This window comes from Lupinus angustifolius, chromosome LG04 (genome assembly GCF_001865875.1).
Source record: "Lupinus angustifolius cultivar Tanjil chromosome LG04, LupAngTanjil_v1.0, whole genome shotgun sequence".
Taxonomy (NCBI): domain Eukaryota; kingdom Viridiplantae; phylum Streptophyta; class Magnoliopsida; order Fabales; family Fabaceae; genus Lupinus; species Lupinus angustifolius.
Window position 1 is genome coordinate 23,157,899 of NC_032012.1, and position 20,198 is coordinate 23,178,096.

At 32.7% G+C, this 20,198-nt stretch overlaps 3 protein-coding genes across 6 annotated transcripts; 2 read left to right on the forward strand and 1 right to left on the reverse strand.

Annotated features, from left to right (window-relative positions):
* On the forward strand, positions 1,838-2,203 carry LOC109344734 (pentatricopeptide repeat-containing protein At5g04780-like). Its single transcript, XM_019583488.1, has one exon. It carries the CDS (start codon positions 1,838-1,840, stop codon positions 2,201-2,203), a length of 366 nt encoding a protein of 121 aa, XP_019439033.1.
* LOC109346321 lies at positions 2,684-12,192 on the reverse strand. Of its 4 annotated transcripts, none has more exons than XM_019585818.1 (9): positions 11,873-12,192; positions 10,269-11,102; positions 8,236-10,184; positions 5,647-6,823; positions 4,492-4,805; positions 4,207-4,404; positions 3,548-3,708; positions 3,208-3,296; positions 2,684-3,137 (listed from the first exon to the last, which is right to left on the reverse strand). In XM_019585818.1, exons 1-9 carry the CDS (start codon positions 12,051-12,053, stop codon positions 3,112-3,114), a joined length of 4,929 nt encoding a protein of 1,642 aa, XP_019441363.1. In that variant the 5' UTR covers positions 12,054-12,192; the 3' UTR covers positions 2,684-3,111. The 4 variants fall into 4 exon arrangements, with proteins under 4 accessions (XP_019441363.1, XP_019441361.1, XP_019441360.1 ...); XM_019585816.1 differs by having other exon boundaries at positions 8,236-10,169; positions 10,239-11,102; XM_019585815.1 differs by having other exon boundaries at positions 8,251-11,102.
* On the forward strand, positions 19,254-20,198 carry LOC109346322 (transcription repressor OFP13-like). The gene has a single exon (XM_019585819.1). It carries the CDS (start codon positions 19,395-19,397, stop codon positions 20,097-20,099), a length of 705 nt encoding a protein of 234 aa, XP_019441364.1. The 5' UTR covers positions 19,254-19,394; the 3' UTR covers positions 20,100-20,198.

Here is a 20,198-nt window from a genome sequence, read left to right on the forward strand (position 1 = left end):
ATTTATGTAAAGTACCTCCCAAAAGGAAAGGTATATTTATGAGAAAGAAAGGAATTGAGGTTGATATATCAAGAAAAGGAAAGAGATACCTTGTTATGATATCTACTTTTTGTTTCATTTTGTAGTTAGTTAAGATACGGTTCATTGTATGAAAAGACTTTGCAATATGATGAAGAGTTTAATATGTATGTACTATTAGTATTATTATAAAAATTTGTACAAATCAATACATTATATACAATTTATTTATATTATTCTTTTGATGAATCAATTATAATTAAAAATGAATAGTGAATAATGTTACATTTTCCATGCATACTTTTCTTATCTATAATTTTATTAAAAACACATTGCTTATGATTAGGTATGAGATTCAACCCAAAACTATTTATATATTTATCATAGGTGGGAATTGAAAACTTGTCAGGAAAGAAGACTGGACCGGTTTATTTTTCTACTCTACTTTAATTACTATGTGAGGCCCACAAACCACAATACACATACTTTGCATTTGTATTTGTGTAGAAACAATGTATTTACAGATATCTTTGTCTTGCTTTATTTGTCAGGTTGGCTTCAAATCAAGTAACTATCAAGCCTTTTAGGCTCTTACCAAGAAAACTAAAAAATGTAACTATCATGCCCAATGTGGATATCAGTGACTGCATAAACTATGCTATTCACTGGTTAACCTTATATTTTATAATATATAAAGTAACAGAGATTGGAGAATGTCAATTATGAGGTTGTATAAAAGTTCTCTTTGTACACCAATATTTTAATAAAAAAATGTATACACTGACCAGTGTGAAAAATTTGTACAATATCATTCCATTATCCACCATTTATTTTTAATCAACACTGATTCTTCAAAAATAATAATACAAATAAATAATAAATGATATATATATAAATCTTTAACTAAAAGTGTATAGATATTACACATGCTTTCTTTTTTTTGTAGAAAGTAAAATAATGTTTTATAGTAGGGTTTAATGAATGTAGTAAGGAGAGAGTCATTAGTTGTGTTTAAAGGGATGAAATAGGATTGTAGATGGTTTTGTCAGTACAACTAATTCAATCTGAAAAAAATTGGTAGGTTGAATTGGTTTGAGACTTTTAGCAATGTTTTGGGAACAAATCTCAATAACTGATAGAACCAACCACAGTAATAATACTTCATTTTATGAATACCAAACACACTTTGTAAATTATATCGAACACATAATCGCATGCTTTATGGAATGCAATGATTTTTGGGTTTGCCAAGCATGCTTGTGCACTAGAGGCTATGATCTTATTTGAAAAAATGCAGCAGAGAGGGTTCTTTCCTGATGATGTAACATAGTAGCTGTATTAAATGCATGTAGTCATGGGTTTGCATGAAGGACAGAAACACTTTGACCTCATGGTCAGACAGCAAAATCTTAAAACCAGTGTTCTTCGAAAGCATATCTGTTATCCCACAAAGTGTACAACTAAATGTGTCACTTGTTATAATTAATTATAAAAACATTTAAATTAAAAGTTGAATAATCAAGTATTTTTCTGACAAATCAGAATAAGTGACACATGAAGTGACACTTTTTGGGACAGAATGGTTCCGTCATCTTGGCCTCTTGTAGAATTTTTATAGCAATATTGGGTTTGCTGATATTGCAGCTAAACATCTATTTGAAATGGAACCTGATAATGCAGGAAACCACATCTTAAATATATGCAGCAAATAAAAAATGGGAGCATGTTACAAGATCCAGGACAATTCTCAAAAGAGTGATGTGAGGAAGGAGATGGGTGCAAGTTGGATTGAAATAAAGAATAAAATTCACTCGTATTGATGTGTGAAAAAAATCATCCACAAATTTATGGGATTTATGCTAAGTTGGATAATTTGGTGCAAGAGTTAACAAAGCTGGATAACAAGGTTGATACAAATCATGACCTGCATGATGCGGAAGAGAGCAGAAAACAGATTCATATGAGACACTATAGTGAAAAGCTTGCTGTTAGATTTGGATTGATGTGTTTGCCAAGTAGTGATATACCAATAAGGATTAGGAAAAAAAAACTTAGAATTTGTGGTGATCGCCACACTTTTATGAAACTTCAGTCTGGCTTTACTAGCAGGGAGATCATTGTTCGAGAAACAGATCATTTTCACTGCTTCAGGGATGGCTTCTGTCCTTGTGGAGAGTTTTGGTGAACTTCTGATACATACATTTCTTTTCATGTATTCCAAATAAATCAAATTTTCAGGGAAAAGCTTGGTGATTAAGCATGACTTTAGTCAATCCATTGGTTTTATATAGCATAGAATCTTTTTTATGATACAAATAGTTCATTCAGTTTGCTGCAAAGCAAAAAGTGAGAACTCATGGCCTCCTATGGATATCAAGTAGGCAATTTAAGAGGACGACAGCTAAAGCTACCGGGTATCAAGTGGCCTCCTGAATTTCCATGTGTAGGACAGCCTATTGTTGCAAGGCTTCAAAAGCGAAAGACATCACAACAATAAGATATAATTTTGGAGACGATAGACATCACAACAATAATTCAACATGGATTGAATTATGGAGACAGCCAAAGTTACCGAGTATCAAGTAGCTTCCTGAATTTCCATGTGTAGGATAGCCTATTGTTGCAAGGCTTCAAAAACTACTATTTTCATCATAGTATTCCTATATATCTTAATGTCGCTGTAAGGAAATTCATGTGAATCCATGTTGAATTATTGTAGGATAGCCTATTGTCTGGTTGTACCAATTTTCTCAATCTCTCTATCACCACAATATGATTTTGCTGGCTAATAAAAAGTAAAAGATATCAATTTTAACGATATTTTTCTTCTCTTATCTTCCCTTACCTCCTCATTTTCTCTCACCTATAGACAACCAGTTCAAGGGTTTGTTCTGATCAAAATGGGTGATGGTAGTTGAAGGCAAACGGCATGTGGTTAACAATAGTGAGGATAAGTAAAAGGTAACACGATGCTGCTTTCCATGGGTACAAATTACAATAATTCAATCAAGAGACAGCATACCTTACACAAAATCTCTTATTATAAAATTGAAGAATCACTACGTTCTGGAGTCCATTTTCATTGAATTGTTGCTATAACTGAAGCTTTCGAGGGAGAACTGAAAAAGTATTAATTATTACTCAGTTTAGTGTAAACTAATATATTTACTAATTTGAAAGTTGAGTTACCTTCTACTATATTACGAAAGCTATGGGGAGGAAATATAATTTCCGGGTCCATTTTCTGGGAAGAAACAACCTGAAATAGGTGCTGCTTACTGCAGAAAGCAAACAGATTCAATGTGTTAAGGAAAATAAATAAGGCAAAGCTTCAAACGAATTTGTCATTAAGCAAGTAGCACCAATTGTAGCTATCTCATCTATTGGCTATCGCACTAATTCTAAGACTCGAACGGGAATCTGAACTTTATGCAATCTGAACTTTATTGCCCCCATAGACATTAAGAGTTTTAATTGAGAGTTTCACAAAGTTAACAAATAAGTTTCAAAAAATTGAAAAGTAACATACCTCGCCCACCAAGGGATATACTTCTGATTTGGTACATCATCCTCATCTTCAAATTCATCATCTGAGCCTTTATATGGAGAGATCTCGTATGACTGCTCTTGAATTGAGTTTTTTATGAACAAGTCACCGTCTTCAGTTGCTTTGGTCAAATTGACCATTACCTAAAAATAAATTTATTAGTAGGCTGATATTAAAATCTCGTCTGAAACACATTCAAACATTCAAAATGTAAGAGTTCAGAAATATCACTAGAGAAGTTGACTGATTTTCCAGAGAGCCCAGTGCAGAATAAGTACAAGCCACAGTTATTGCCACAGAAAACTATAACCAAATAAATCACAAATCCAAATTTTAATTAAATCTTAATTCTTAAGCATCACTTACCTTAAGCAAGTGGCGTTAAATAAATGCTCAAGAGCAGTATGCCAAAGCTAAAATCATGAAATTACATAAAAAATCATTTTAATATTTGCCTGACTTGAAAATAAGTATCATGCATTGACAGAAAGCAGTTAGATCAGGGAGATTGCAAGTTACTTGTTTCCTCCAAAAAAATCATGTTTGTGTAGAAATGGAAAAGCCTTGACAGCTACTACGAAATCCTTCAAAATATGAATGCTAATGATGACCAAGAAAAGAGCCACAGAAGATAATGCTACCTTTCCATTATCTGCACAATTATTCACAGCTTCTGAATATTCAGGACAGCTTTCTTTTGCTTTATTATTTGTCGAATCCCTGAAAATCGAAGGTTCATTTTCAGAAATTTTCTCCACACTGTCTTCTCTATGGTCCTCTAGCTGCAAGTTCTTGTGATTTCCTCTTTCATCCATAAGTTTGTTGCCTTCCTTTTCACCCTAGACCAGACAACCGATGTATTAGCAATTTCAATAAAAATAATAAGGGAGATGACAACTAAATTATTAGCAGAAGAAGCACTTTACTGTAGTTCGGCTTTGTATTTCTATATGTTCCTTCTTAGAATGTGTCTTCCCATGCCCTTGCTGCTGTTTCTTCACATCATTGACACGCTTCTTTTTTCTTTCTTTGTCCTTTTTTTCTTCTTCTTCTTCTTCCCTCTGTCTCTTCTTTGCTGCCATTTCGGCCACTTTCTTCCGTTCTTCCTCTTCTTTTTTCTTCTGCAATCTTTCACGCATCAGTGCCTCTCTCCTCATCTTGCGGTCGTTCTCTTTCTTTTCGAGCATACGCTTGGCAACCTCACCAGTCTGCAGGGCCTTCACGTTGATGTCCCTCTTGCCTACATGTTCACACAGTAAGGTTCAAATCATGATCAAATTAACATCATACAACTTCTGCACTAATTCATATACATAATAAGTAGCTCATAGCATCAATATATAGACCCTTCCTTCCATATATGGCTTCAGGAAGTCAATACTAATAAATTGTATAGATCGTTCCTTCCATTTTTAGCATTATTTATTGTCATTTATGCCGTATTCTCTGAATCCTTGGGTCATCGATCAACATTCACATCAGTCTTTCAAATTAATAAATCCATAGGTACTAAATTGTTTTAGTTCTATCAGAATTTTAATCTATCATGACAGGCTTATATATGTTGCTGAGTGGGAACATGTAATTTGCAATCTTAATGGCATAACCCCTTACACAGAAAAAAGTTTGCATAAAGCTCATTCTTATTTTAAAGCCACATAAGCTTTTAAAGAATACAAGCTTGTGTTCCAGATCCTGAACGGATTTTTTGTCAGCAGTTAGTGGTTAGGAGATATCCTTTTCTCTTTGTGATAAAAATTAAAGAAATCATTTTGAAAAATGTTGCTATCCACCTGCAAGAATCTTGCAATCAAAATGCCCAGGCTAAAGGTTAAGATCTCACTAAAACGAGAAAACAAAAAATAAAAGCTAAGCCAAATAAGAAAGACCTAACTAAAGTTGATGGGACAATATGACAAGGCAAAAAACAGCTAATACTATAAGCTCTAAAATGAAAATTCAGTTAGCTCTAAAATAAAAGCTAAGCCATGTCTTGATGGTGAATTTCAATCTCCAAAGAAGAAAATCTTTATAAAAATAAACTTCATCTTGAAAGTAACCAAGTGAAGATGATCAGTTACCTGTAATAACAGCGGCTTCTTGTTTTTTTTGCACTAATGGAATAAAGGAAGTGATGCCACATACAATATTGTTGGGTTTAGACTTGCTTTCAGAATAAGTGGGGCCTGGTCGTTTCATACTATCTTTTCCAGATAATTTTGGCCTACTGGACCTGTTGTAAAGTGATTCAGTGGTTCTCTTGGCACCATTTTTGCCAAGAGATGTACACTGATTTTCCCTCCCCTTAATCGTGAATCTTTTCCCATTGTCATCCTGCTTGTCAAGCTTCTTTTTCACTTTTTTGTGAGTCCCACTGACATTAAACTCTGTGCTTACAAATTCTATATGTCCATCAGTTGGCATATCATTTTGTAAAACTGAAGTAGAAGGGTCATTGTCTACAATCTCGGCAGGTGGTTCTCTAGTAATTGACCTAGCCATTCCTTCTGAACCAATGCCATTTTTGAATGTATCAGAGTTCTCATCCATATTTTCATTTTCTTCATTAATGCAGGGAAGCTCTAGTTTTAAACTCTGACGCTTTCCTGAACTGCTGAAATTTGAATTAATTCTATCCCAAATGGTTTGAACTGATGGTGTATCAGTGCCCTTACAATTCGATAAGGGATCAGAAAGGGAGTCTGCTCTCCCATCGTTTAGAGGAAGGGAAGTTCTTAAACCCATGCCTTCGAGAAGCCCATTAGATAAAGATTGATAGAGGTCTGGTATGTTATGCAACTTATATGGTGTTGCCGAATAGCACAACGGAGAATGCATGAACATAGATTTGCAAAGGGAGGTATAATCTATTGAATTACTTAGAAGACTCATCTTTTCCAATTCCAGTTGGTCTCCAGCAGTGCATGGTTGGACATTATCTGTTTGCATAATGAACCCTTCAAACTCTGGTACAGTATCATCTGAACCCATCAAATCCAAACACTGGATCCCTGGAGAAACATATGAACCGCCTGATAATTTAGCATTCCCTCCTGGACAAATTCTTCTACTAGAGGTGCTTCTTTCAAGACCACTGACATGTGCCACACATTCTTGTACACAATTAACTTGATGGCATGACGCCACCTTCCCATCCATGGTGCACCTCATTGTTGAGTCAACACTTAATCTGGGCATATTTGTGTCTGGCAAGAGAAGATTGTCTACACTTATATCTCTTCCATCCATGATATGTTTCTGCAGATAGGAAAAGCAATGAAACACAATCAGTTTAATAAGTTCCAAACTTCCAATAAAGCAGAAATGTAATTTCTGTAGACATAAACCTGAAATCATCGTCCATTTATTTCACTTTTTTGCATAGCAAAAGATTGTGAAATCAGATATTCAGTTTTAGCAAAACATCTGAGGTATTGAAGTCTTGCTTTTATTATAGGAAAATCATTTTCTTTTGCATGAAAAAATATTGTTCAAAATCCAGCTCTTAGGAGATCATTGGATCATGTCTTTCAGCAAATCTCACCAACTATATCACTATTCTAACAATGTCTTAGATACCAGCCATGAATTGGAATTTTCAGATCATCCTGGAAGTAAAGGTAATGAATGACTCATGCTAATGTGTGAATGTCACAATTATTAACACGGGCAAAAAATGAAATTCCTTTTTATCCAAATAAATGATGAAAAATGAGTGTAGAAACAAATCCAAGATGAAAGAACCAATTTCAAATTAAATCAGTAGCTTTCAACACTTGGAGGGTTTTAAATTGTCGTTTCTTACTTGATAACAGCATTCCTAAAAGTTACTCCTACAGCTATCAAAATTCACATGTATCATTAACCAACTTAGGATTCCTTTGTTATCTCTCTTATCCATGTCTCCCTCTATGTCCACTCCGATAATACTTTCTCACTCTTCTTGCTTCAAATCCTATACAAATATTGCATGAAAAACTATATTTTTCTATACTTGTTAGCTATTAGATCATAAATTCAACTTTTTTACTAGCTCAAGCTCGTTATCCTTGAAACGATTGTCATCTACTTCTATCCATATAGCCGAACTCACCTAGTGGGACGAAGACTCGTTTGCTGTTGTATTTACTCTTCCTTTCTCTTCTGTTACTTAATTCTCTATCCTTGCTCTAGTCCTAAACTGACTGGGCAAACAAATTTTGCTACATCATTTTTACTCTGCAATGGCACAGTCATAGGTTAACTCCAGCATTTTCATCTCCCTATAATTCTAAATACTTTTGGTAATGTTCTCTGAAATCTTGTTCCAAGAAACACCACAAAACAAAGGTGGAAGTCTTTATGGAACTATCAAGAGAGTTGAAATCAATCTGCTTTCTATGCTCCATAATTTTGAAGACATTATATCTAAAATAGCTCCAGAAGCAACCCGGCGTTATCCAATAAAATAAATCTAGTCAGGTTCATGCCAAAGCAACAGTGCATGATCATTAGAGTGGCAAAATTAAAAGATGTTAACCGATACTTTCTGACATAAAATTTATATTGAACATTTATTGGCATCAAGTCTAATTAGTGCAAGATATACAGAAATTCTGAGTTAATATCTAAATCTAATCCTTATAAAATAAATCTTCCCAGAAACCAATCTAAAACAAACTGCTATGTACCTCTTCTTTTCTTACTTTAAGTGGGAATCCTTCCATTGTTTGACATTCCTTGGTATCTTGCACCTCTTCTGTTCTGCAGTTACTAACATATTGAAGTCCAGTGTCATCATCTTCATTGGATGTTAAATGTTGAACTTCTAGGACAGCCTCTTGGTTTTTTTCTTCAATACTTAGGTTTCTACCTGCACACCTTTGGTTAATAGAATCAAGTGGCTTTTCCACGAAGCTTGAAGAGACAGGTACAATTTTCTCTGTTTCAATTTCAGTCTTTCTTCTCTTACTCTGAGGCCACAAATGCTCCACGTCATAAGTGAAACTCTCTATGGAACTTTTGAAACTCTGTAAGTCAGTTTTAAAACCAGTATTTTTTCCATCACTGAGCCTACCAACATTCACTTCATCCATAAGAGCTGTAGATGGGAACTCAACTGTTAGGTTTGTAACAAATTTGTCTGTGTATTTATGCAGACAATTTGCAGAATCAGCAGCAGCAAAGGCATCTGCCAACTTAGTACCACTTTCACCATTTTCCAGTGTACTGTGCAGTGAAACAAATTTGGATGCCATAACTTCCTTTGACAAGCTGCCTGGTGAATTTTCACTGGCAACTTGTAAGGTGCTTGAATGATTCACAAAGTTTGAAGTAAGTATGGCAAGTTCTTTCTGAACCACAGCTAACTCTTTGTTTGGTGACACGGCATTTAGTGCTTTCCAGGCTACATCCACCTCCTCCAAATGGCTTGCACAATGTTCTATCTGTCGCCTCTCTTCTACAGTTAAGGCTTCTTGCATTTCCATCAAATTCATCTCCCCCAAAGAGTTGCGGTTACCTTGGCATACAAGAGAAGTTTCATTCTCAAGTAAATCTACTGGTTCCAACAAAATTATAGGTTCTTCTGGTGGCATACACTGTTGTCCCTCTTTTAAATCAGGACTAGAAATTCCATTCATACTTGACCCTTCTGCATCATCAAAAGCAAGTTGCTTGGGAATCACAGACATAACAAAATCAGAGGGCAGCCTCATGATTGAAACATCAGCCCCGACATCTGGGCTAACACTGGTGAATCTAGACCCCAAACAAGAATGACCTTTTTCGACTGAATCAGCAACAGCTTTGGAAACCGTAGTAGCAGTTCTGTCAATATTATCAATGGGATTGGCACCAGATAGTAAGTTTTCTTGGGCATACAAGACTTTATCTGTCACAGCTGTTTCAAAGTATAATGATTTGCCAGGTAAAGACCCACCATCTAAATTGGAAGAGCTCACTGGCTTCATTGATGCTTCAGTTGGGCACATAGTCACAGCCCTTGAGTTTCTAGAAACCTCAATTGGTGCAATATTCTCCTGCTCTGAAAAATTCATGGTAACTTCTGCATCAAGTTTGGAATCTTTTTTACGTGAAGATAACCTTCTAGCATACAGTTCAATAAGCGGTACGTTCTGAGACTTCTCAGTAACATATCCAGAGCAGGCCGCACCTTGACCACATAAATTGGAGCTGAAAGACTTCGATATTTCTTTACAGTGATTCTGTGACCTTGAATCTCTGGTTATGTATACTGCTCCAGAATCACTTTTACTTGAACAATCCTTTGCTTTTGCGGAACAAAAGTCAGGGTCCTTTTCACTACGGAAGGACCCTACAACAGACACTGCAGGATCCTGTGAATGCTGTGGAATTAAAGGTTCAGGAGATTGCACTGATTTTCTGATGGATTTTACAGAACCATCAGTCGTCAAATTATCATCACCTGGAGATGGGCAGGAACTTCTAAGCAATCCTATCTGATCATGACTGTTACTTTCTTGTTTTTTGTTGCAGAAGTCGCCATCTTTTACTGAATTCCTCCTACTTCCATTGTTGTGATCAGAGGCATTGCTTAAATCTGTTAATTCAGATTGAGCAAATGATCGAATAAAATCATGAACTTCAACTCCTTTAACTCTGCCCAAGGTGGTGTCAAGTTTCAACAACTCACTATTATATCTTTCTTGGATAGAACCTCTAGATTTTGTTGATCCCTTACGGTAAGCACTGCATCCGTCTTCCTTCCCTTTATACTCTCCTTTATTTGCTTCCTTAACTTCACAACTTTCACTTGTAAAAAGAAGTCGGCTGAGTGGCTTCAATGGCTCACTCAAATTATTAAAGGGAGGACCAACTTCCTTCACAGCAGTAGAACTAGCAACATTTGAAGGGTTCAATTTTGGGGCTAAGGTTTTAGATCTTGTTATGCGAACAAAGTGATTAGACTTGTCACAATTTTGAGTCACACGGTCACCTATTCGCATTTCTTCTTCCATGGAACAACTTTGGATGTTGGAATTAAAATCTTTAACCAATTCCGATTCAACTTTATGGACTTCCTGTACAGTTGTAGATGCAGAACCTGTAAAAGTTTCATCATCTTTGACAGACCTCCTCCAACTTCCATTATTATCACTTCCTGACTGGCCTTTCTTCCCTTTCGCACTACTACGTAGCTGCAGAGCCTTCTGCCTTTGCTTTGATCTTTGCAACTTAGCCAGCGAGAGAAGAGATGGGTCATGATAACTGTCTGAGACTCTAGGTTCTATCTGATTCTGAGGTGAGATAGCAGCACCAAAATCCAATTCTGAAGGACCACTTGAGGCACACCCGTCATTGTTGACAGAGCATTCTGGCAAATTTAAGATCCTATCTCCTGCATTGCAGTCTTTTTTTGAAGCATGAACTTCATCATGTAATCCAATCGGATATTGAACATCATCAGATACAACACCCAGATTGTTGTATAGACTGCAATGACGACCAGAGAAAGGAACAGTAAATTGTGGTTGCGAGAATAGAACATCCGAAACAGGAACATCCTTGTTTAACTCTACAGTTATAGAAAAGATTTATAACAATCAGGATCAAATCCCCAAAGGAAAAGTTGTTTAAATGTTGTGGCACAAATATAACCAAAATAGAATAGAACGTGTAATTCTAGTGAGCTCCCATCATTGGTGAGTGGATGCATATTTTACAAAACTGCTCCTTGCTATAAAATCAAAAGTACATGCTAGCACGGAGCAGAGAAAAATAATTGGGCAAGTATTTGACAGATTCTTATTTTCAATTTTGAAACAAAAGAAAGCACAATTTCCTTCTGTAACTGCAAATTACAATATCACCTAGGGAAATTATACTGAACTCTCATGAGATTTTACTTAATTGCATCTTCTACCTTCTTAATTATAGAAATTACACTGAACTACTTTGAGGTTTATGTTGTCAGGGGTAATTATAATAATAACAACACACACCTCAAAAGAGATTGGTGTAATCTCTCAAATACAATTCGTGTCGAGTGTAGTTAAATCAGACCTCAAGAGAAGTCGGTGTAATAGTCCCTATCGCTTAAGTCAATACACTGAGAACTATGGCAAGGTTACAAGCACACAAACCAGTAATTATGAGTCGTGGTGAGGGACAACAGCACTAAATTTGCATACATCTTACTCTCCAAATACCTCAGTCTCAAAATTAAATACATTAAGAAATGAAAAGTAAACCTAACATGTGAACCTAACCTTCTCCATTTCAGAAACTGAAATAACCCTACTTCGTCAAAAATCGTGCATAGAGAGAGATTATATTAGTGAATACCTTTGGATGGAGAGTTACAGAGCCATGGAGGAGGGGTAATTCCATTGAGAATGAGTTTAGGGAAAAGATGATACTCCCAGAGATGACACTGTTGCCGAGCCTGATCGATGATTCGCTTCGTTCTATCGAAGATCTGCGCCACGTGATTCTCCTTCGCCGTCATTCTTCCACCACATTCCATGAATCAATTCATCAGAACCATAGATGCAGATGAAGTTGGTGTTTGGCGCTGTTTCGAATTCAAATTTGGGGGAAATTCTGCAGTGTCGTATTTTCGGGATTGGAATTGGATATGACCCGTTTACAATGTATTATTGGGTCCACACACTTTCTTGCAGTCATTTATGTTATTTGTTTTTAAGAAAATAAATAATTTATTAATTTATTAAGTTTTTTTTATAGAAAAATTGGCTATACCATGACTTATTTTGAATTTAAAATAAAAAATTAAAAAATTAGTTGAACTACTAAGAATATATTTGTATATAATTCATGGGAAACATATTTTCATAAACAATTTTATTATAGAAGTGATTTATTTATGTAAAATAAAAAATTATGTTCATGTTTGTTAGAGCCTTGAAGGGTGATTTTATGTTTTCATCCTCTTTAGAGGAAAACATTTTCCTATAAATGGGAAAACCTATCTTCTTTTAAATTTGATTGTTTTAAGAATTGAGTTAAAAAAAAATCAAACAAGCTTAAAAATGTCAAAAATAATAATAAAGGTTAGGTAAGGTCTTCAAAATCTAATTGCATTTATTATTTTTGTTGTTGTTCAATTATGTAAACTAAAATATCCATTCAATATAAATAGAAGCTTTTAATGTGTTTTGTTTGCTTTCATAATTACAATTACTCAATTCCTTTGTAAAATTAAATTACAGTTGGCTTAATTCCCAGTCTAGCAAAAACAGTTCAAAATCTATCCTCTGTGGAATAATTATGATTTTATCTCTTGTTATTCTTGATTATGATATTTCACCATATCTTTTACACGGTCTATTTAATGAATGTAGCTTGATTCCAACATGAATTTTTATACTAATTATCATCTATATTTTTCTTTCTTACCAATAAGAAACATCCATATTGAGCTGAGACAACCTAGGATGACAATTTTCAGTTCTTTCACTTTAATTTCTAATTGACTTTCTTTCTTTAACAATTAAACACCACACTTTCCGCTGTTAAACTTTTTTATAATCAAAGATGAAGTATGTGTAACTGCGTAAGTACTAAGGATACTTATATAACTCCATGTATTAAGAATTAAGGGGAGGATTATCTTTGTGGTACATGAAAATCACATGATACAATCAACATATGAATGACAATGGTACATACTTATTGTCCCACAATGTATACTACTTCATGTGTCATGAGCTTCTGATTGGTTAAAAAAATACTTAATAATTAAATTTTAACTTAAATATATTTTTTCTCACCAATCACAAGCTTATGGCACATAGAGTAACACAAACTATAGGACAGAAGATATGCTCCTAAATCATACATCACTTTACAAAGAGTTGGGATCTCCAAGAATGTGAAGACCAGATTCATTTTATAATTTAAAAATAATAATAATTAAAAATAATTTAAAATCTGAACTATTAAAAAATTAAACACCACATGTCATCATCTCATCCAATACTAGATCCTCTAGTATTTCAGAGGATCATGATTCCTTTACAAAATAAAATAACAAAACAATTAGAGAAAAAGATTAATACACTGACAATATATGAGGTTTATATATTGTTATTGCATTATCAATTATTAATATTTAATTAATGTTGACTTTAAAAAAAATTAAATGAATGGTGAATAATGAAGTACATTTATATAAATCTTTATACTTTCAATGTATAGATTTTATATTCAAATAATTATCCTCAACTAGACTATTAAACCATTGTCATGATGAGACCTTAATCAAATCATCAACCTTCTCACTATTGTAAACTATAGCATTAGGTTTCATTCGCATAGTCCAAATGACAGTTACCCAAAGCATAGGGCCGAACCTTCCCCCTTTTGATGTGTTTTGAAGTGTTCCAACCTCTTATACTACAAAACAAGTCACAAAGTGTATTTTAAAGTGATTCTTTGTGACACATGTCACCTTTTTTTATTGTATAGTTGGATTTACATGTTGATTTTGCATGAAGATATATAATTTTTTATATACTATTATTGAAAAAGAAGTTGGGGCACAATCATAGAATTCAAAATTGCATGTGCATCCAAAGAACATTGCGTTCAGCCTATGACGTGGTTAGGAGACATAACAGTTCGATCCCAACTATTTTTATCTCGAGAAGCCTAGGAATCAGAAGACAGAGTTATACAAAGATTCCATCACAAGTATAACTTCTAATAAAAAAAGTTTAAGAACACGTTGAAGAAATTAAACTATATCCACATTTCATCTATAAAAATTGGATACAATCAAGAATAATATTTAGTTTTAATTATGCACGGAATAAAATATTCATCATAAAGCTTGTAGTTGGAAACTAGAAGGAAACTGCCAATACTATATGCAAATTCCTACCACCCAAAAATTTATCACATGAATGGGACAAAACTATACATTAAGAAAATAATAATCTTGGACAATGATAATCTTCCAATAATATAGTTAAAGTGAAGTTTTCTGCTCAAGTAGGAGGCACATACCTTGGGTGCAATCACTACCAAAGTACGTCTTAATTCATCAACATTAGTGTAATATAGTTATCAATCCTATGATATTTCATGAGATTAAAATGCTCCTCTGACGTGTCTCTCTCTAAAAAGCATCATTTGCTTTGTGTGATGAGGAATTTTGCGGGGACCTATGTTAACCTCATTCTCAAGTTGGCTATGTGTGTGTTTTGTATACAACTAAAAATTATTGTTTAAGGTCCCATTATCACATGGACCAGTGTAAAAGTATTTGTACTAGAACAGAAAAAACAAGTGCAATTATAGGGTATAGTGGTGAATCTTTGAGGGAATAGGTCCCAGCTCACTAGCCAAGCCATAAAGAAAACAAGGATTTGGGTCAACTTTTATTGCAGAGACGTACCAGGGTAATTAGGAACAATGATTTCCTTCCATTAAAACAAGTGTTTATATTATATATATATGATATATTTTTTATTCTTTTAAATTCTTATATAATGTCCTCTTTACATTTGAAGTTAAATCCAAATTATTAAGGAGTAGAATATTAAGGCCCACGATTTGAATGGAGTAGAGAAGCTAAATATATTGGATTTAAGTTGATTGTTATAATTGTACTAAGTAGAAATATATTATAATATTGTACATATGGATGTGATATACTTTATATTATAATATTATAAAGTATATTATAATATACTTTATAATATTTATTCTTTAATAATATATTAGTAAAGAATGTAAACACAAATAGCTTCCACTCTATTTAATTATTTGTGACAAACCATCCATAAGGATGGATTCCTTTACACCAAAAAATAATTTTGATCTTTCAACGATATAAATATTGAATATGGAACTTTTCACCTTTCAAATCTTGTCCAACTCTAATTTGGATTAGTTAAGGTATAATCTTTCGTAATGTTCAGACACCTGAAGATTCATATAAAAAAAGAACTATATGGTTGAGAATATGCGCATCTCGGTCATAAATTTCATTCCATGATATAGAAGCTGAACCTTTTTATTAGAGTAACTAATGTGTGTTTATGAATTTATGAGAAATCTGGATAAGTACCTAAACCACCATAACAAACTACAATTGATTAAGTTGAAATTTTAACATTGACGCCTTCTAAATTTTAAGTCAACTGTTTATTAAAGGAAGCATTTACAAACAAAAAATTGTGAAACCTATTTGTAATGCAAATATTGGTCAACTTTCATAGATGCCTGCATTCAGAAATTGAAAGAAGATGAACCTAAAAATTGTATGAAGCACTTTGCTACCATGGTGGACTTTCTATTTTGTTAGTGGCCAAACAAACATTTATGCACATCTCAATATAAGCACATATAAAAAATACATTATCCTAGTTGTATTTTTTGCTAGCCATTCCATTCAAATGGGTCAACAAGCTAGCCACCAACAACATATTAATACTCCTTCATGTTAAATTGAAAACTTATACTTCTATATTTATATTTATACTATATAAAAGTAAAATATAGTATAAATATAATGGCGTAATTTATATTTTTCCTGTTTTATCCTTAATATTGTTTAATTTCTAAAAAAATATAACCTTATGTATCCGCCAAGAATATATTGACACATTCTCACGTTGAATTGAACATTATAATATAGACAAAAAAATATAATATAAAATATACTTAATACAAAAATTAAAATATAAAGTACACACAATATATAAAAAATATAATATAAAGTACACATAATTAAAAAATATATTCAGATTTTCTAAAATAAAATATATAAAAATTAAATATTACATCCTAAAATAAGAATGTGGAGAGAAAGACAAGAATTACACATTGCATCGTAGTAAGATATAAGTTGAAAAGAGAAGAAAGACCTTAAATAGATATAGAGCCTCGTATTAGGTCACAACTCACAACCATCCCTTTCTAATAAATATTACCGGTGAGGATGGGAGTGTGTGATGCAACCGTCCCAATATATCAACAATTATAATCTTCACATGAATTCCACGCTCTTTCGTTCTATTGAAGCCTACGAACCATTATGACTAAGAATATATAGTATTCACTATTAATTTATATTACTTTTGTAAGTTAATGATAGTGAATAAATTAATGGTAAATGATTTATTGATAGTATAAAAAATATTTACACTGTAATGTATACATATTAAATTTCATTACAAAAGTTTCTCTAACATAATCTACTCCTTTCTTTTCTACCATATCTATATCTATATTATATATAAAAAATGAAAAATATGGTATAACTATCGTCATGATATAATTTTTGTTTTCCTATTTTGCCCTTAACACTTTTTTATTTGTACAAAAAATCATATAATTATATATAATTACTATCCTCTCACCTTAATTAATTTGATCATTAAAATAAAGACAACAAATATAATATAAAGTACACTCAATAAAATTATATTATAAAATACATTTAGTATAAAAAATATTCTAAAAATAAAATATAAAAACTTAAATATTGATATTAAAAAGTAAAAATATGGGTTTGGCAAGTGGCCACACTATTAACATATAAAGGCAATGACTTCCTCTTTTTAACATTTTTGCATATTTAACCCACTCACACACCTGAAGGGTTAAGGCAATGGTAGTTATTTAACCAACAATTACTAGTACATTTCTTATCATTTTTTTCTTAAAAAGATGAAATGTCCCATAAGGATTAGGGAAATCTATCCCAATAATACTAATGTGCCAAAAAATCGGTTAGTTAATAAATCGATTTCTCCCAAATCAGCTTGTAAATATTGAAAAAAACTAGGTTACTGGGAAGTTGGTTTCTCTAAACCGATTCTCATTACATAAAAAAAGGACCGTTCTCAACTAGAAAGGTGAGGATCGGAGTTTGGAGAATAAATTGTAATTGATTTGTGGAATATTTTTTTATTTAACCTATAATGATAATAATAAGTGTAACCTTGGTTGTGTTTTGAAAAGGTATCTATCAATTTTCCAAAGTAAGACATGAGGCTGACACTGGCTGAAAAAGTGCTGTTGCATTTAGTTGTAGATGAGAGCATTGAATACCATTGAATTTTACAAACTTACAAATTAAATTCACACATGAAAAAGCATCTACCAGAACCAAACCCTCATTCTTTTCTTTAAGAAATTGAAATCTTATATTTTTAAGAGATTAAATACATCATTTTCCACCAGTAATGTTTTCTTATAGTGGTGTAAGATCCACTAGATCATCAAAATGACAAAAAATTCAACAACTAATTTATGAGATTGACATTTACTAGAATATGTAACCACAAACCTAAAATGATTAATTCATTACTAAGTATATATAAGAAAATACCTTAGTAATACAAAAAAAATACATCGGTTTTCAATACAAAGTTTATATATATTAAATAATGTCCTTATAGTACATTTTAGCATTATCAAAAGACTAATCAAACATCTAAATGGGGATCTTTCTGATAATGTTTTATACATATACATAAATTCAGTATCAAATTAGAACTAAATACTTAAGTGTGAGTTTAATAAGACATACGAGGAGATTATAAGTTAATGAACATGCTTATTTGATGAAAAATATGCTCCTAACCTTGTTTGGTTATAAGCCCTTAAAATGATTTATAACCCATATCCCCCTAAGTTATAAACTTTTATAGTTTTATTCATCATTTTATCAAACACTAGCAAGTTACCCGTGCATCAGCACAGGACAATACTTCTTTATTGCAAGATTAATAACACATATTACATATACATTTATATGTTAAGAAACACATGTCACTCATGCATTCGTATTGTTAAGAACACACATGTGACCCGTACATTCGCATGGCTAAAAACACACATGTTATGTCTACATTCGCATTACTAAGAAAACACATGTTACTTATGCATTCGCATAGTTAAAATACATATTACTCATACATTTATATTATTAAGAATACACATCTTACATGTATATTTGCATGTTCAAGCACATAAATACGATTTTTTTTAATGAAAAATGGAAATCAAATCGTTATACTATATGGGTTTTTTTATTATGAATATATTTAAAAGTTATAAAAAAACTCAATTTGGAATTTGATTTTTTTAATTATAATGGAGAAAAATTAAAATTCAAAGAATCTGAAATATTAAAATGCAGTGGGAAAAGTGTCACAAAACTTTGATGGGTAAAAAATACAATTATTCTTAGATTAATGGTTAACATTAAATAATATACATAGATTAATGTAAAGAAATAGTTTGGATGTGAAAAATAATTTCAATCTCATCTAATGTTCAGTGTCTATACCAAACGCTAATTAGTATTAAATTATTAACATATAAAATATATAAAAAGTAAGGATAATGTGGAAAGGTATATAGTAATAACATAGAATATTTTAAGAGGGAAAAAATGTGAGAATAAAGTGATATGTGGCATGAAGGAACATTTTATGAGGAAAAAATGTAAGGAGGAAATGACATGTGGCATGGAGGAAAAAATATGAGAAAAATGTGACATGAGACATGAATGAGTTTTTTTTATTATATTGTTAATAAATTTCTATTTTTAACTTTTCAGCCGTCTCAATTTTCAACAGATTTTGTCAAACTCATTATTCTTAAGTAATTCAACCCTATACTACTTTAATACATTCAAGAGATATTGTTGTTCTCCATATTCTATTCCTTATTTCTCACATGCACCGCTTTAAATACCACAACTGTAACGCCTTCTGATCAAATTTATTACACGCATCAACTAAACCAAAACCTATCAAACAAACATTCACAATCCCATAGAAAACCATTCTAACCCTTCCCTCACTAACTCCACTTTTGAGAACCAATGGGTAAGAAATCTCTGAAGCTGCTATCTCTTTTCAAAACCAAAGAAGCACCACACAAAAAACAGCATCATCCATGGCAGTTCTTACCCTCTTGTAGCCACTCAAAGACTCTCTCATTTCGTGCTGGTGATACCATCTTCAAGACAGTTAACTCAGTATTCTTTGACCCTTCTTCAGAAACCACCATTGAAACTCCAGAGTCATGGTTCACAACCTCATCTGAATCTGCAAGTTTCTCAACTGAGTCAGAAGAGTATTGCCACTATGATGGTGAGTCTTTGGAGATATTGGTACGTGGGGTTAGATCAGAGAGGCTGTTTTTTGAACCAGGTGACACAAGCTCTATCTTAGAAAAAGCTAAAGTTATTGGTTTTCCATTCAAGGAAAGTGTTGTGTTAGCTATAGAGTCAGATGACCCATATGAAGATTTTAAAAGATCAATGGTGGAAATGGTTGAGTCTCATGGAGTTAAAAGTTGGGAAGGTTTGGAAGAACTTTTGAGTTGGTATTTGAGGGTGAATGGTCAGAATAATCATGGGTTTATAATTGGTGCTTTTGTGGATTTACTTAGTAGTATGGTAGCTTCTAATTCTTGTTCTGAGTCAACTACTTATTCTTCTGCTGTTTCTTCTTTTTCTTCTTCTCCTTTGTGTTTAACTGAGACTCAGAATGAGATTATTGAACTTGAGCCTGTAACATCTTAGTATTACAGCGATTTAACCTTTTTTTGTACATTATAGATTAAAATAATAAAAGAATATTTAGTGAAAATGAAATGAAGACTTGATCATGATTTGTCTCTA

What these genes read in the sequence shown, in the direction of transcription:
- LOC109344734 (XM_019583488.1), top strand. Translation starts at nt 1,838, where the DNA reads ATGTGTGAAAAAAATCATCCACAAATTTATGGGATTTATGCTAAGTTG.
- LOC109346321 (XM_019585814.1), bottom strand. Translation starts at nt 12,053, where the DNA reads ATGGAATGTGGTGGAAGAATGACGGCGAAGGAGAATCACGTGGCGCAG. An exon ending in CTGTAACTCTCCATCCAAAG is followed by an intron (nt 11,103 to 11,872) that starts GTATTCACTAAT and finishes CTATAACTGTAG; the next exon opens with AGTTAAACAAGGATGTTCCT. An exon ending in ATTGTGCAGATAATGGAAAG is followed by an intron (nt 3,709 to 4,206) that starts GTAGCATTATCT and finishes ATTTATTTTTAG; the next exon opens with GTAATGGTCAATTTGACCAA.
- LOC109346322 (XM_019585819.1), top strand. Translation starts at nt 19,395, where the DNA reads ATGGGTAAGAAATCTCTGAAGCTGCTATCTCTTTTCAAAACCAAAGAA.